This window comes from Miniopterus natalensis, chromosome 2 (genome assembly GCF_054644295.1).
Source record: "Miniopterus natalensis isolate mMinNat1 chromosome 2, mMinNat1.hap1, whole genome shotgun sequence".
NCBI classification, from domain to species: domain Eukaryota; kingdom Metazoa; phylum Chordata; class Mammalia; order Chiroptera; family Miniopteridae; genus Miniopterus; species Miniopterus natalensis.
Window position 1 is genome coordinate 181,690,812 of NC_142082.1, and position 16,876 is coordinate 181,707,687.

At 41.2% G+C, this 16,876-nt stretch overlaps 1 protein-coding gene across 3 annotated transcripts in view; it reads left to right on the forward strand.

Annotated features, from left to right (window-relative positions):
- TNRC6B (trinucleotide repeat containing adaptor 6B) overlaps positions 1-16,876 on the forward strand; it is a 203,752-nt gene that overhangs the window by 41,355 nt on the left and 145,521 nt on the right. For 2 of the 3 annotated variants that reach the window (XM_087814937.1, XM_016205300.2), the window contains exons 2-3: positions 6,381-6,454; positions 12,784-12,874. In XM_087814937.1, the coding sequence (XP_087671063.1) occupies positions 12,830-12,874 (45 nt within the window). In that variant the 5' untranslated portion in view covers positions 6,381-6,454; positions 12,784-12,829. Of the gene's footprint in view, positions 1-6,380; positions 6,455-12,783; positions 12,875-16,876 lie in introns of those variants that run through there. The other variant, XM_087814936.1, reaches the window with a different exon arrangement.

Here is a 16,876-nt window from a genome sequence, read left to right on the forward strand (position 1 = left end):
ATAAAATCAACACACAGTATGAAAAAAGAATAAAGCCTTTTTGATCATAGATTGTCAATAAATTGGCTGCAAAAGCTGAGTATGTTTGTGTGACCAACAATTGCTGTAAAACCTGGCCATAGGCCCTTGCTCTGAAAACACCGAGCATAGCGCTAGGCACTTAGTAAGCATTCAGTAAAGCTGGTTGAGTTGATCTGCTGTTTCAGTCGCCAGCCGCCTCTTCTGTTCCTGTAGCAGGCAACTGTTATTCCTTCCCAGCCCTGCCTCCACCTCCAAGTGACTTGCAGTTGTGTTCAGGTCTTCAGAAGGTAGCCTTACTTTCCGAAGCCCTTTCTGTTGGACGAGTTGTCTTGGACTAAGCTAGAGGACATTCATTAGCTGACCTAGCTGGATTTGTAGCTGAAGGTGAGGCACATGCCTTTTTCTTCATCCCTGCTGCAGACTGAGCTTGTTTTTCTTAAGCAACACTCCCTGACTTACAAGACGTAAGAATAAATTTAACATCTTTGTGCCAGAGTCCTGCTATTAATCCCAAGGTTTCCTTCACAGCTTCTCCCTGAAGTCTGAGGGTCCCTTACAAGTAGCATACTGCCCTGAGACCCGAGCATTACTTCACCATGGTGTTCCTGGAACAGAGCATGATACCTGTCAGGTGGCTCATTCACTGAATGAATGAATGAATGAATGAAGTCTGTACTGTGGCCCTGCATGAATATTTTATTGAATTGACTTTATTTTCCCCCCCCTTTATTCCATAAGAGTTTATTGGGATGTCCTTTGTACCAGTACTGTTTCTTTTTTGTTGTTAATTCTCACTAGAGGATATTTTTTCCATTGATTTTTTTTTTTTTTTAGAGAGAGCAGAAGGGACGTAGGGTGGGAGAGAGAAAGAGAGAAACATCGATGTGAGAGAGATGTATCGATTGGTTGCTTTCTGCACGCACTGCACCAGAGCGGGGGGAATGAACCCACAACTCAGGCACATGCCCTTGACTGGAATCGAACCTACAACCTTTTGGTCCATACGCCAACACTCTAAGCACAGAGCCACGCCGGCCAGAGCTGTACTAGTGTTGTTTTAAATGATGGTCATGCAGTGATTAATCAGACTTAGATCCTGTGTTAAGGAAGCTTATAACCTAGTAGTATAAACAACATACACAGCCTAGTAGAAATGCATACTAAGTACAGTGGCTAACTCAGAGGAAGGACCCATCCACACTACCTATAGCAAGAGAGAGGAATCAGGGAAGACATCATAGAAAAAGTTTCCCTAAGCCTGCATCTTGAAGGTTGAGAAGAAATTTGCCCTGTGAGTGGGAAGGCAGTCCCAAGTGGAAACAGCATATTCAAAGTCACAGGCACATGAAACCTTGTGGTGTTTAAAGCAATGTGGTTTCGTGAGACGAAGCTGAGAGGTGAACAGGTACCAGGCCTTGTAACAATATCACGCATTGGGAATTGATTTTATCTTGAAGATGAATGAGAGACATTGCAAAGGCAATGTGGGTTTGCACTTTATAAAGGTAATTCTAATGGCAGTGGGTAAGTGGGCAGTTTGGTTCTCTCATCACAATTCCTGTCCCCCCAACTCCTGTGGTCTTGAGGGTAAGAAAACCAATTAAAAAAACAATTGGAGTAAATATGGTGAGAAACTATGTCAGACACTAAGGCAGTAGGAACAGGGGAAAAAGCCCATCCTGAAATATCTATGTTTGGTGAGAGGAAGATGCTAATGATGGCCCCAGGTTTTTTTCTTTGAGTGGGATGATAGTATTTCCAAGTGTGGCAGAAGGAGGACCCAGTTTTGGGGAGGATTGTTTTAGTTTTAGTTACGTTGTGTTTTAGGGACCTGTGGAACATAAGGGGGAGAAATCCATTGATACGAGGTAGTTGTATAGGGGTCTTTGAAGATTGTAAGAAAGGTCAACACGGGAGAGATTTGGGAGTCATCAAGGTACAGGAAGTGGTTAAGTCTGCAGGAGAGGATAAGCACATGCCTGGAGAATAGAGACCGGGAAGGACGAGCTCTCGAGGGACATAGCAGCGATGAAAGAACAGGCAGAGAAGGGCAGTCCAGCAAAAGAAACTGGTAAGAAATGGTATAAGAGGTAGAAAAACTGATGAATTTGGTCCCTCCTGAAGGGTAAAGGGACTAAACATGTTCCATGTCAGTTTGGCAGAACTAAGCTCAATCCTTGAAGCTAGGAGTTAAGTTTGGTTCTCTCACCACAATCCCTGTCCCCCCCAACTCCTGTGTATAGAAGCAGCAACCCTGTACCCAGCCCCACCATGCCCATGGTGGGAATCTGAAAATCAACAGTATCGACAAAGGTCTTGGGCTGGCTACAAACCCAGGGAGGCAGGAGGACCCAGGCACAGCCAAGAAACCGGCAACTAAAAGAAGGTGCCCCTGGCCCAATGGCTGGATCTGCATTATCCTTAATATCCAGATAGGAAAGGAGCTTCCAAATGACAGTTTCAGGTCATTCTGATTTTTAAGTGCCAAAGTTAAAGCAAAAACAATTGAATAATATCCATTGTAAATATCCCTAATATCCAACTGGGACTGATAGGGGAAAAAATCAAATTGCAATGATTAATAAGTGAATGAGAACTAAGGACATTGAGACCACAAATAAAAACTTCTTTTTAAAAAAGCTTGACTAGGAGAGAAAAGAGGGGAGGGAGTACACAAAAGCTCAAGGAGGTTACATGATTAACGGGGCTGTTTTTAGGAATGGACAGACTTGGACATTTTTACAGAATTTCCAAAGTGTCGAACTGAGGTAGAAGTGGCCTGAAACTGCTGAGATCTTGGAACAAGAACAAGAATTTGTGTATTGGTAGCTAAATAAACCCATTTGCCTAGAGCAGTGCTCCTTAGGCATTTGTTATTATTATTTGTTACTTAATTAAATGGGCTTCTTTCCCACGTGGGCTGGGTGTGCTGCTTATAGAGCTGGACTTGTGGTACCCTCCTGGTCCATGCTTGCCTCCTGGGGAGACCTCCCCCACCTCCTTGCTGGCATTTTGCACCTCCCTCACATCTGCTGCTTCACCTAAGACATCTTTTCCTGATGTCGTGCTTGAAGTTAGGCCAGTTGCCAATGACATAGGCAGTCAGGGTTTTCAGTGTTACTTGAGACTCAGTTAAAAGTTTATAGTATATTCTTAATAGTCTGCATCCCAAGAATTATGCTGGATATCAAACAGATAAACAGTGGTGAATCTTGGGAAGACTGGGGTGGAGTGAGAGAAGACAGTCTTACCCACATTGCTTGAATTTTTTGAAATAATTAAAATTAAATTTAAAAGAATTATGCTGAATAACCAAGTTTGAAAATTAAACCTTACCGTATCGGAGGTGATATTAGTAAATAGAGTTTATTGAATATGCATTTTTTTAACTTACTGTGTTCCTTAGGAAAGATTCAGTTTTAATTACATCCTGCAAGTTTAGTTAGGTGCTTGGCTGTGGAGGAATTCTGGAAATCTACTTGCAGTTTAGCAGGTCCTGGGAGTTGATTTAGCCCAAGAACCACTGAACCTTCCCAATTCCTATGTGAAGTCCAAGACCAACCTGGTTATTCTGCAGGAGAAGAGAGAAAACAAGCAGCTCACATAGTGGACTGCTGCGGCTGTGTGTGACCAGGTAGCAGGATGGCAGTAAATAATTCTGAATGTTTCAAAATGATGTTTGACGGCGTTCGCCGTTACTCAGGCCTTAGAAGGAAAAAGTGCTATAGGTAACTTCAACTAGATCATTTCAAATGTTGATTTTAGAATTAAATTTTATGTTTATCTTGAGTGTGAGTACATCTGATACAGAGGTTCACAGCCCTGCCGAGAGAGTAATGAAGCTGGTTTCCAGAGTCCTTGGAACACTGCCCAGTTTCCCTTGCCTGCCTCTCCCCTTTTCTCTTACTGAACGTCAGCGTCTGGGACCAGCTGCCAAGCAGGCAAAGGACGAAGCTGGCCACTGTGTCCTAAGCTTGTCTGTTAACAAGATATGTAATAATGAGCTACTTTATGAAGATAAGTCTAGAGAAGCAGTACTGTTTAGCCTGGGCAGAAACTAATCAGAATAGAGAACTGAAAATTAGTCAGGGTTGTTATCTTGATAGTCTGTGGTTGGCAAAAAAAATTAAAGAATCCAGTCTGTCTCTGAGGTGCTAAGGGTCACACATAACCACATAGTTCACATTCTGCGTGAGAGCCATACCCATCTTGATAGTTGCAGCTAGCTGCTGCTGCTTCCCCCACTGCTAGTTAGTGGGGAGGCATCCGTGTTGGAGTACTGAGTTATAGGGATCATGTCAGGATTCAATTCAGCTTATGTTTATTAAACTCCTTCCCGATGCCAAATTCAAAGATGTATAAGACAGATTTTACTGTCAAGGAGCTCCTGTTGAGTGAAGGAAACACACCCATGGATATTGCCAATATTATATGGCCTGCCTCAGAGGAGGAACACTTAGTGCAGCCAGGGAGGGTACAGAAAACTTCAAGAGACAACACCTGAGGCAGATCTTAGAAGAGTAGTGGAAGGGAATTAGGCAAAGGGTCCTCAAAGACATTGGTGTAAGGAAATCATGTGGGCAAGGAAACCATGTGCAATCCATGTGAATAGAGCATGAAGTGATGATGCAGCTAAGAGAGATCTTGAATTTTACCCCAAAGGTAATGGGTAGCTCTTGAGTGAATTCTGGCAGTGATATACTCAGAGGTCACATTTGCTTTTTAGAAGATTGCTGGGACAGCATTGTGTATAGTAGGAAGATAGGGATAATAATTAAAGTATTACTGATACTCATTACAAAACAATTCTGTCTGAGATTTATTTATTCAAACACTGGAAAAAATAAGCCAACATAGAGGTGATGACAGATAAGGGAGCAGCATATGTTTTCAAGTTTCACTAAAGTACCACCTCAAACACTATGACATAATGTGGGACTAAAGCTGTAATTTACAATCTGTAGCCATGGGGAATGGAATGCACTTTCTTGGACAGAAACATTGATTGTGAAACTAAGGGGCCAACTTCCAAACAGTGACAGGCTTTCTGACACAGTGTGGGTGCTAATCACAGATACATTTCTGCTAGGCTTGTCCGGCATTGTTCCGCCCGTCTTCACATACACACAGTCCAACCTTGAGCAGAATTATCCTTCTGACATTTGTTTTTGCCACTGTAAAATGAAGGGACTGGCTTGGGGTCTCTAAATGTCTATTCATAACTATTGATATATTTGTATATTCACAGATATATAAATATGTATTAAGAGATATTCAGTCTTGAAATAAACATTTCACTGCGTTTATTAGCATCTTGGTATGATCTGATTTGATTCTGAAGAGGCCATTCCAGTCATTATTTGGGAACGGATCAGGGAGGAACAAGAATAGTCTCTGGGAGGCCAGCGAAGAGGCCTTCACAAGTGAGAAATGATGATAGCAATGAAAGGGAAGGATTGTGGGTGGATCTGAGATATATATTGTGAAAGCAGAAATGACAGGACTTGCTGATGGGCTGTGAGAGGACTGGGGTTGAGTGGGAAATCGAGGATGAACCTGAGGTTCTGACCAGCAACTGGGTGGAGGATGGCACCCTTGATTGAGACAGTGGAGATGGAGACTGAGGTCTGGGTGGGGGAAGAAGACGGCAGTTTGGGATGTAGTATTAAATCTAAAGTGATTATGAGATGTTCTCATGTCAAATGGAGAAGTTGAAAAGGTAATGTGGTATTTTTCTGATAGGGCAAATAAGGTAAAATAAATAATAAAGGTATAATATAGATTTTAATGTTTCTTCAGCAAGTATTGCATATTCCAGTTCACATTCTTAATAACCACTTGCCTTTATTGATCATGTGGTTGGTGCTGCCCTGTACTAAGTATTTTATACATATTTTATTTTTTATTTAAAATATTGTTATTGATTTCAGAGAAAGGAAGGGAGAGGGAGAGAATGAGATAGAAACATCAACGATGAGAAAGTCATTGATCAGCTGCCTCCTGCGTGCCCCCACTGGGGATCAAGCCCACAACCCAGGCATGTGCCCTGACTGGAAATCGAACCGCCATCTCCTGGATCCTAGGTCAAAGCTCAGCCTCTGAGCCCTGCTAGCCAGGGCTATACATATTTTATTTAAACTTCCAGAGAACCCTCTGAGGAAGATACTGTTATTGTTCCCAGTGTTGAAGGAGGAAGCTGAGGTTTGAGAGGTTGGGCTGTTAGTCAAAGAATCAGTAGCTGGTAGCTGGAGGAGCCTGAATTGGTACTCGGCTGCCTGAATTCTGAATTTGTTCTCTGCCACTTGCCACGGCGTCTTACTACAAGTGTGTGGCTCATTGTGATTTTTCTCTCTTTTCAGGGTTTTGGTTTTTGCACTGAATGTAGTCTAGATTCATCTTCACGGGCGTGTGTTGCCCCAGGATACTGTCAAAGGTAAGTTTTTAAAATTTATACCCACCCAGTATTAGTAATGAATGAGAGAGTCTTCATCTTAAAAAGAAGAAAAGTATATTTTGACTTTATTGCTTCTTTTATGAATTCTTACAGAGGGTGTTTAAAGTGTCCGTCACATCAGCCCTTTGCATTTCTACTTTGGTAGGTCCCGTTGAAAAGCACTTGTGTTTAAATCTACACTGACACTTGGTCCTCATAGTTTTTTAAAGCTGGAATTTGTTAGGATTTAGCAATTCCACAGTTTTATGTGAGCATGTTCCTAGTTCCTCTGTCCCTAGTCTGCCCCTGCTGTAGTCTAGTCCACATTACTGCCAGAGTCAGCTTTCTAAATGACAGATTTACTCATGTCACTCCTTTGCTGCAACAGCTCTCATGGCTCCCAGTTGCTGCAGATGTCATCCTGCAAACCCCCTTCAGAACTTAAGTGCAGTCAGCATTACTGCTTCTTTTACTGCATCCCTATCTGTTAACCCTTTTCTGTTTCCCAGGCACTTGGTTTGTCTTCCCAGCTCTGTGCCCTGGTTGAGACTTTGCTCTTTGCTTCGCGTTTGGAAGGGGGAGGAGAGTGCAGCATCCACTCCTACCCTTGTATCTTTCCCATTGTGCCTTTTCATTGGTGTTCTAGGAGCACCTGTTATTATCACAGTAACAAAGCATTCATTATTTTACATTAGAGTTATTTACTTGTATTATGTCTCCTTTACTAGACTATAAACCCGTTGAGACTTTGGAAAGGAATTGTTTTTTTAGTGCCTATTGGCTGTTCCTGGACACCTTGCTCAGTGCTATACATATAGTATTTAATTTAATCCTTATAACACTTCCTCCTGACCAGTTTTATGGGTGAAAATAATGAAGATTAGAAAGTTAAGTGACTTGCCCAAGATTACACAGCTAGTAAATGTCTCAGAGTAATGATTTTGCCCCTTCAAAACCAGTGCTTATTGTACCGCACCACATTAGCCCAGCACCATCTAGCATGTGGTTGGTACCCAGTAAATGTTTATTGAATTGATATATATTGCAGGTTAAGTGAAAAGGACTTTAGTTGATTAATTCAGTCATTCTTACATAGACATTTATTGAATACTTATTAAATACAGGTACACAATTTAAGTAAACTGTGCCTATGTGAGATATAGTGTCTGGTAGCAAAGGGTTGACAGTGTAATAGGGAAGGCATCTGTGCAAGCAAAGAAATCCAATAAGTTGCAGATCCTATAATAGGATTCAAATAAGATCTACTGGGGACACTGAAGAAGAAATCATCAGTTCTACCTAGAGATGGGTCAGGGAATACTTTCTAAAAAGCTGCATCTTAATGAGGAGTATTGGGAGGAAAGGGCAGAGAGAGTAATATGAACATAGACATGGAAACCTGAAACAATCTGGCATATTTGTGAAGCTATAAGTAGTTGAGTATGGCTGGAACAAAAGGAACAAACAGGCCTGGCCAGTGACGCCGGAGAGACAGGTGAGGGCTAGATCCTGGAGGGCTTTGAAAACATTAACATATTTACCAACTTTTAGAGGAGACCCAGCACACATGCTGTATGACATTATTCATATTTGGTCACTAACATTTGTTGAGTCCTGTCCTGTGTGTGCTGAAGCACTGTGCCAGGTCACAACTATCTGTCACTTACTGTGTATGGCAAACTGATGACAGCTCTGTGAAATGATGTGCTGAAGCAGGAAGGAAATGCATATGTTGTCACGTCACTTTTGACAGCTTTACCACCACTTATTCACCCCTCCAGTTAATTTCACTTAAGTGGACTTTGCCTTGACTTTTTCACCACTCTGTTAGCACCGATACACTGGACCTCCTGTCACTTCCCAGGTGGAACCCCTGGCTTAACCGTGTACTTCTGCATTGCCTGACTCTCCTTCCGTTTTGTCAAAGGGACAGTAAAACTGACCTAGAACCTTAGACATAATTATAAGCTATGCCTTCGAACAAGAATGTCATCAAGAAACATTAAAAATACTAAAGGTAGTTTCAAAATAACAAAAGAATGAGAGCAAATTAAATGAAGTACAAATAAAAGGAGGTATCGACATGACATGTAGTAAATAGGCAGGTTATATGGTGTTAATCAGGACAGATTTTTAGAAATACAAATTGACTGGGTATTAGAAGGGTGGAGATGTGGATTGGTGAAGGGAAGGGATTTCCAGTGGGGCATGGGCTGCGTAGGTAGGAATTAGCCGGTTGTGTGGAGAGAATGGAAGGGAGATGTGCCTGACTGGAGGGGAGTGTGTGCACTGGAAGTAACTAGAAATGGTGCTGGAAAGCTTATGAAGTAATTGTTATCAATATTATGGTAATGGGATAGTTGGGAAGATAAGACTGACACAGAAAAGTGAACTTAATTCTGAAGAGGAGAGGTTTCAGATATAAATTGGAATTGAAGGGGACCCAATAATGATATTCTATTTCCTGCTTGCTTGCATTCTGAACTGATAGAAAGAGAGCATGAAGGGGTAGGGCCAGGTGGGAAACAAAATTCACGTTTACTAGAAGTTGACGTTGGAGAACTGGCTCATCTCTAAGGGCCAGTTGGCTTTCTAATGCTGGACTCCAGAACTTAACAGGTTTTCTCAGCAGCACTAGTCTGGGATAGACCCACTACCTAGAAGGAAGGAAGGAGCAGAGCAGAATAGGTACCCCCAAGGGAAAGGGAAGGGAAGGGGCTGGACTCCCCAAGCACAGTTTCCTCTTCTGGGCTCACTGATCAGACCAGGCATTTCACCCCTACCGCAGGACTCGGGTATGATAAGACCAGGAATAGTAAACAAACTGTTACTGCCCTACGTGGAGGGGAGCATCAAGGGTGAGGAAGAAGGTTCCTCCTCTCACACGCACCAGCTTTCGTCTCTTACACAGTAAATGTCAGTCAGTTGGGGTGTGCCTATCCCTTTAGGGCAGAGGCGGTCTCAGGACCGTCCTACTCCCACTTTTATAAGGACAACACCCCACTACCAACTACTGTTCTGTCGGGTCTTCTCTTGGGACCAATAATAGATTTTTGTCCCGAGAAGATTCTAAAATGAATCAGAATAGTATATAAATTTTATGAACTCCAGAGCTAAAGAAAATCATTTCAACATTGTGCCAACAGCCACCAAATTCAGAAAGTAAGCCTACCTCTAGCCCAAGAACAGTGTTTCTGTGAAATTTATGTTCCGTGAATGCATCACTCAGCCTTGCTAAAGATTGTAGCAGAGACACATTGGTACTGGAGGGAGGGAAGAATGGGTGAGGTCCTCTTGGTTTGAGCCTCATCAAGATACCCAGTTAGTCTATGCCAGTGTCCAGAATTTATGACTTGGACACTGCCACCAATTTGAAACAATCTGCCAGCAAGAGGTTAAGTATGGAACTATGCCTTTACCATGTCTGGATAAAAACAACAACCAGTGCACACTGTCTTCTCTTTTAAGGATTACTATTTGAAATATCACCACCTTTTTGCAAAATTTAGAGGCTTACAGTGGCAGCCCCAGCTACCAAGTTCCCTCTCTTCCTCTGTAAGTTCATTCCTTCCCTGCGTACCTCTAGTCTTCCCTCCCTCCCTCTCTTCTTTCCTTCCTTCCCTCTATGAAGTATTGTGAGAAACCTCTTAATTTCTATTTCCCCTTTGAATTGCCTATGTAAGCCTTGCACAAACGATTTAAACATAGAAGCTCACTGGTTTTATAGCTCATGTGCTGTTTCAAATTCGGCTACCTTGCAGCTTACATGCATCAAATAGTTGTTCTAACCACTAATATCTAAAAGGCCTGTATGAAGAAAGCCTTTTTTCCTAAAGTCTAATCTTTGCCTCAGCCATGCCTGCGTAGGAAAAGCTGTGCCTGCGTAATTCAAGGTCAGGCAGCAGCCTTCTGCTCTGAAACCACCCAAGCCTGCTAATACCCTATTCTCTTTGCTGAGGCCAGCACAGCTGGCATTTGCTTGCTAGGCCAGAGTGGCCAGTGTATGCTGAGACCACTTGCGCAGCTGACATTTAGATGAGCCTTCAGTACTGCCACCATGGCAGAGTGTGGCTTGTTTCTTCACTGAAACTGGCAAAGCCCCCCAGCCTTTGCTAAGGCTTATGTGCTGATAATGCAGCCTGTCTCTATAGAAACCGCCACTACCTGAAGACAAAGTTGTCATAGCTACAGTCACCACTAAGGTCAAAATATGGTGTGGCCTGTGGTTTATAAGCTTCTAATTCGGCCTTAATAGTTAAAAGCTAGTGTACAACTGTAAAAACTCATGGCCTAATGTAAACCTCTTCAAGGTCAAAACACTTTGCCCCCTCAATAAAGACCAAGGCCCTAAGTCCTGGCCCCAACAGAAGTCTCAGAAATTCCACATGTATATTACTCCCCAAATTTTACTTCATGCCTACTTATCAAGACTCTAGTCTCATGCAGTATATGTTAGGGCCTGTGAGAGAGCCAATAACAGCACTCTAGTGAGAAATAAGATAGAAGAGAAAGGCATTTGGGAGACCAAAATATCATCTCTGTTATAAATGAAGGTAAATTGGAGAATGCAGCTGACATCTGCAGGCAAGTGAACTTAACACTGAACCTCAGAATTCATCAGACTTACCGAGTCACAGGTAATTGTGAGGGACCTGCATTAATAGGGACAGGAGTAGAGGAGAATGTGTGCTCCCTAGGGACAGCTGGCTTCCAAAAGGAAGAGAGAGCTCCCATATCTTGTTTCTCCCTCTGAACTCACCTTTCAGATAAGGTCCTGTACCTCCTCTGCAGTAGTGTGTGTGGAGGTGGAGAGGAGCCAGCAGTGACCTTGGGGGAGGGAGGAAGCATTCCCTTTTCCCAGTACATTCAAATGGAAATGGCACAGAGATAACCAGTGCCTTTCTTGGTTAGCTGTGCCTATACTGCATTACCTACGGAATACAGTCTCCATTTCAGTGAAGCAGAATGAGAACTTAAAGACATTAGTGAAGCAATTTGCATACCAAATCTTTCTAGATTTGTTAATTGAGTTTTCCAGTGCTATCAATTTAATTTTTATAGAAAGAGCAATTATGTTTTTGAACAAGTGTCATAAACGGGCAAGGGTTAAAACCAGCTGGAGAAAACCTGTTTCACTTGCTGTATCAGTCTTATGTTTTACAGAGGGAATGGGCAGTGTCAGTTCATTTGGAATGAGTGAATGGGGGTTGACTGAGAGAGCTTTCACTGTACCAGTTTTATATTTTACATCAGATAAATACACATTAGTTCCCAAAAAGCCTCGTGAAATGAGCACAGTAGATATTTGGATAACCCTAGCTGATGAGGAAACAGGTTCCCAGAACTACGTTCTTGGCCTCGGGTCTTGTGACTGGTTAGTGAGAAGTCTGCACCAGGACCAGATCGCCAGACCTCCCAAGGTGCTGCATTCATAAAGAGATCTCTCTTCACACACACAAAAAGATACACTATGAAGCATCTTTTTAGCTTATATTATGTAGCTATGAGCCTTTTAAAGTATTTGAAACATTTACAAATATTCATACCTATATTATAATAGCAATTTATTTTGTGTCAGTTTGAGTAATGATTCCTCAATAATTACATATTTAATGAATTGACTTGAATGTTGCCTAAACTTATAGTAGTTTCCTTTTTGTACATTTTAATTAATAAAATTTTAATAAATTTTTACTTGACTCATTTTATTCTTAGAGGAAAAATTCCTTCTTTTTACTGTCTTGCTCTATGAATAGCCTGTTCTCATATAAAAATAAGTTAATAGACATATAGTTTATTAAGAAAATTTTCTTAAAACAAGTAGGATAAATTATTAGAGTACACCTTAACTTCAATCATAAAATACCACAAGTGTTGAACATAAATTATAAACCTAAGAAAACCAGCCAATTTCAGTAGCCTAGCGTAATATCCAGGCAGTACGACTGGCTACCGCATAATGATTAGTTCATGGCTTTACTTAGGTGGGCATCCTTTCTGACAGGTTAGTATTTGTACTATATGAGTTACTGAAGACTTTCTCTATCACCTCTGCCAAAAATCAAATAAAAAGAGGAAAATTATCTAGAACTGTTCAATACTCCAGTGTCTTAAACCTTTTCTAACTGTCCTTCCTAAGGTGCGGAAAATTCCCTCTGCACCTCAGATGCACGTATATATACAGACAGACACTCACAACACACACACGTCACTTAAGCCTTTACTGTACTGTAGCTATGGTCTCAGTAACAGAATTTCAGTCTAATCTTTGAAAAAACAAATGTCTGAACTGAATTCCTTATGTGTTTTTCTCTTCCTACCTCTTTTAGGCAGTATTTGTGTGTTTCTGCAGAGTTTTGCACAGAGTCTGTTCCCATGCAAACCAATGAGGGAGAAGTATCGGAAGAAAGTGGTTCCAAGGTCAGTGAATTACTAAAGTTGCGAACAATTTGAGTAGAAATGAAACAACAGAGGTAGTGAATGAGTGGAGTGGGTGTTTTGTTTTAGGTGAATTTATAAATTAGATTGATTTAAGTTAGACCTTCACCTTAGATTGAGATTTTTTTCTTCTCAATATCCATTTTTGTTATGCTACATGAGAAACTCAAAACAGATTTTACTGACCTCTTAAAGAACTTAATGATTAATTTGTAGAATACTAACACTTCATCTTTTAATGCTTTGTTACGCAAGTTATATATACTTATTTGAAAAATTAAAACAAATAAGTGCATACAGTAAAAAGTAAAAGTTTGGCCCTTATTCCTGTTGCACAGAGGCATCACTGATTACTTTTAGACATTTTTTATTATACATTTTTAAGTGGTAATTTCTTTGGTTTGGTTTTTCAAGCTAAAGCCTTGAGGACTGTTGTCACTGTATATAAATAGTTATTAGTGTATTTACATATGCCTCTCTATATCTGCTTCTGTGTCCTAAATCTGCTTGTTTCTTTCTCTGCCTGGTTATTTGGAACCCTCAGTGCCACCTTCACTTCACCTCCCTTTTTCTCCTTTCAATATTGTGTCTAGGCCTCCCCGGGTGTTCCAAGGGTATTTCACACTGTGTCCAGGGCAGTGCCCAGCACCTGTAGCATTATTGGCTGCACTGGACTCCTCCTCAGGGGAGTCCTTTTTTGCTTCCCCTGCTACTGGTAGTCACTGTGGGAAGGCTTATTCTTTCACCAGAGTAAAAGTGGAAAGGCGTCAGTGTCAGTGGGAACCATTAAAACATCATGCTGTGTGGAAGAAGCCAGGCACAAAAGGTCACATATTGGGTGATTCCATTTATATGAAATATGCAGAATAACTAAATCCATAGAGATAGAGCATAGACTGGTGTTTTGGGGAGAAAGGAAAATGAGGAATAAGTACTTCATGGGTATAAGGTTTCTAGTTGGGTGAGGAAAATGCCTTGGAACTTGATAGAGGTGGTGGTTGTACAACACTGTGAATATACCAAATGCCACTGAATTGCTCACCCTGTAATGGTTTACTTTATGTTATGTGAATTTTTTTTTTTTTAAATATCTCTTTATTCATTTCAGAGAGGAAAGGAGAGGGGGAGAGAGAGAGAAACATCAATGATGAGAGAGTCATTGACTAGCTGCCTCCTGCACACCCCCGACTGGGGATTGAGCCCGCAACCCGGGCATGTGCCCTGACGGGAATCGAACCCTGATTGCCTGGATCCCAGGCCGATGCTCAACCGCTGAGCCATGCCCGGCTGGGCTACGTTATGTGAATTTCACATCAGTAAATTATTTTCTTTTTTTTAAAGACAGGGAAAAAATACCTGTGAATTCCTATTAGACCAGCCCTCACTGCCCCATTGGCCTCATGCAGTGTTTCACTGAATTTTGGAGAGGCCACCCCCTTCTCTGCTCTGCTGTATTTTGTGGGCTGGGCTTCACGGAAGTACTGCTTGTACCCTGAGTCTTGGGGGTCCCTCGTGAAATCAGCTCTCTGAGCTTCTTTCTGAATCCTCCCTCTCTATAGTCCATGGTTGGGTAGAGGAATAGATATCATCTTGTCCTCTTGTGTGTTTTTTCCCCATCTTACCATATCTCCTCTTTCTGTAGCCAAAGCAGAAGCCTATAGACTTTTATCAGATTCATCTAGATCCTGAATCTCATTTAGGGTTAGTCAGAGTCTGAGATTCACACACACACTAGGAATCTCCCCCAGACACACACAGACATAGACACCCAGGGCAACCAAGATACACAGACCTCAGGATTTCCAAAGTACACATAGACCCTTCCTCAGGATCCTAACTTATTAATGTATAATGAACTATAACGTTAAGGAAGATTGGACTCTTGGATCCTCTGGCTAATGCACTCTCTCCTTAGAAAGCTAAGTTGTAATTGGAACTTGGCGAGCATGTAATTAGACCAACATAGAATATTTTATTGTGTCATAAACTTAGTTTCCACCTTCTTTCTGAGGAAAAAAAAGATTGGCTTTCTCAATTTTTAAATTATTGAATAGTTTATCAGTTTAGAAATCAAACTAAATAATAAAAGAACATTTTTTATACTTGCATTAAGTAGAGTCTTCTGTTATCAGAAATTAGATTATAACTTTAACTTCATCAGTCTTAGCTTAATTTATGTTTTTGTGGTTGTTAATTTTTTTGCCTTTCTTTGTTTAAAACCTTATTACATTTGGAATGTTGGATGTTAATGTAGAATTCATCATAGTACTATGATAACATGGAGAGACGAGTTAGGAGTCTCCTCACGAGGGTTGAAGAAGGCTTGAAATCAGGCACTAGCAGTGTCTGAGGAAGAGAGGACTAATAGGAGAAATGTTTGAGAATAGGATGGGGCATTTAGAGATAAGTCTAAATTTTTTAGCTTGAAACAGTGGGTTGAATGATACACCATGTAATACAGGAAATAGTACAGGATTAGTTATAGCTGTAGTTACTGTTGTTGTTTTTAACAGGGTTTGTATGGAGAGTTTGGATTTTGAAATATCAAGGCACCTTCAGGCACCCAGAAGAAGATATTTAGTAGGCATTTTTGGAACTCAGAAGTTTGAGAGGGATAGGGAGCGAGGGAGGGAGGGAGGGGAAGAGAGAGAGAAAACACATCAAGCTATATATTTGGGAGTTCTCAGCATATAGGAATAGCTAGGGCCTGGGAAATGAGAAAAAACCCAAGTATAGAACTGAACCACAGGCTGTGTATCAAATGTTAGTATGCATAAGAATTACCTTGGGTATTTTTCTTTTCTTTTCTTTTTTTGAACAGCTTTATTAAGGTAAGTTTCATATACCATAAAATTTACCCAATTAAAGTATATAGTTCAGTGGTTTTTAGTATATTCACGGAGTTGTACAACCATCACCATAATCTAGTTTAAAAACATTTTCATTACTCCAAAAAGAAACCCTGTATCCATCAGCAGTCACTTCCTAGTCCCGTTTCTCAGGCAACCATTAATGTACTCTCGCTCTCTCAGAATTGCCTATTCTGGACATTTCATATAAACTGAATTATACAATATGTGTTCTTTGTGGGTGAGACTTTGTGTGTGAGACTTACTTAGCAACTATTTACAAGACACTGGACTTTAGGTAATGAAGGACAGTGATTGCTGAGAAATGGAAAACAAGTAAGTTGAGCCCTCTACCCCAGTGTACTGGCTTGAGAGAGCTTCCAGCCTGTGGTGCACGAAAGGGGGGGAACCCAGGCAAAGCCCAGTGGACCCTCTCAGTTGAGGCCACTTTGCTGAGGGCCTGGGGAGACTAAGGATAGAATACTGGAGTACTAAGGACAAGGTACTGGAGAGGAGAGTGGCATAGAGAACTCTGGAGATCTGTGGACGGTTCACCTTGATTATTTAGCAGAGTACTTTTGGGCACATGCATAGTAGGAAACTACTTATGGCTGGGGCAGGAGGAAGAGCTCATTTAAGAGGATTAGAAGGAACAGTGTCTAGCACTCAAACAGTGCAGGTAAGAGAGTCTATTTCTGTAGACCAGAATACCTCATAATTCATGGATCATTAGATTGAGACTCAGTAGTGGTACTAATATAGGGTGTCCCAAAAAAATGTACATACACTTTGAATAATTATTAGTTCCAATGGATTAAATCTGAAAAGAAAAATTATCAGTTGAGCTATCAGCTGTAAGTGTGCATACACTTTTGGGGACACCCTGTAGAGTTCTTGCCTCTGCGGTGGGGAATAATTAGCCCTAAAGTAAACACTACTGTAGTCCAGCTTAGCAAATCCTAAAAGCAAGACCCAGAAGGAACGGGCTGTTTCAAAATAATTTAACTGTGTCCCAAATATATTTATAGGAATACAAAAATATTTAACACCCCAAAAAGTAAAATTCAGATGTCTGATATTCAAGCAAAGATTGTCAGGCATGTAAACACCAGGTAAATACAAACCAAAGTGAGGG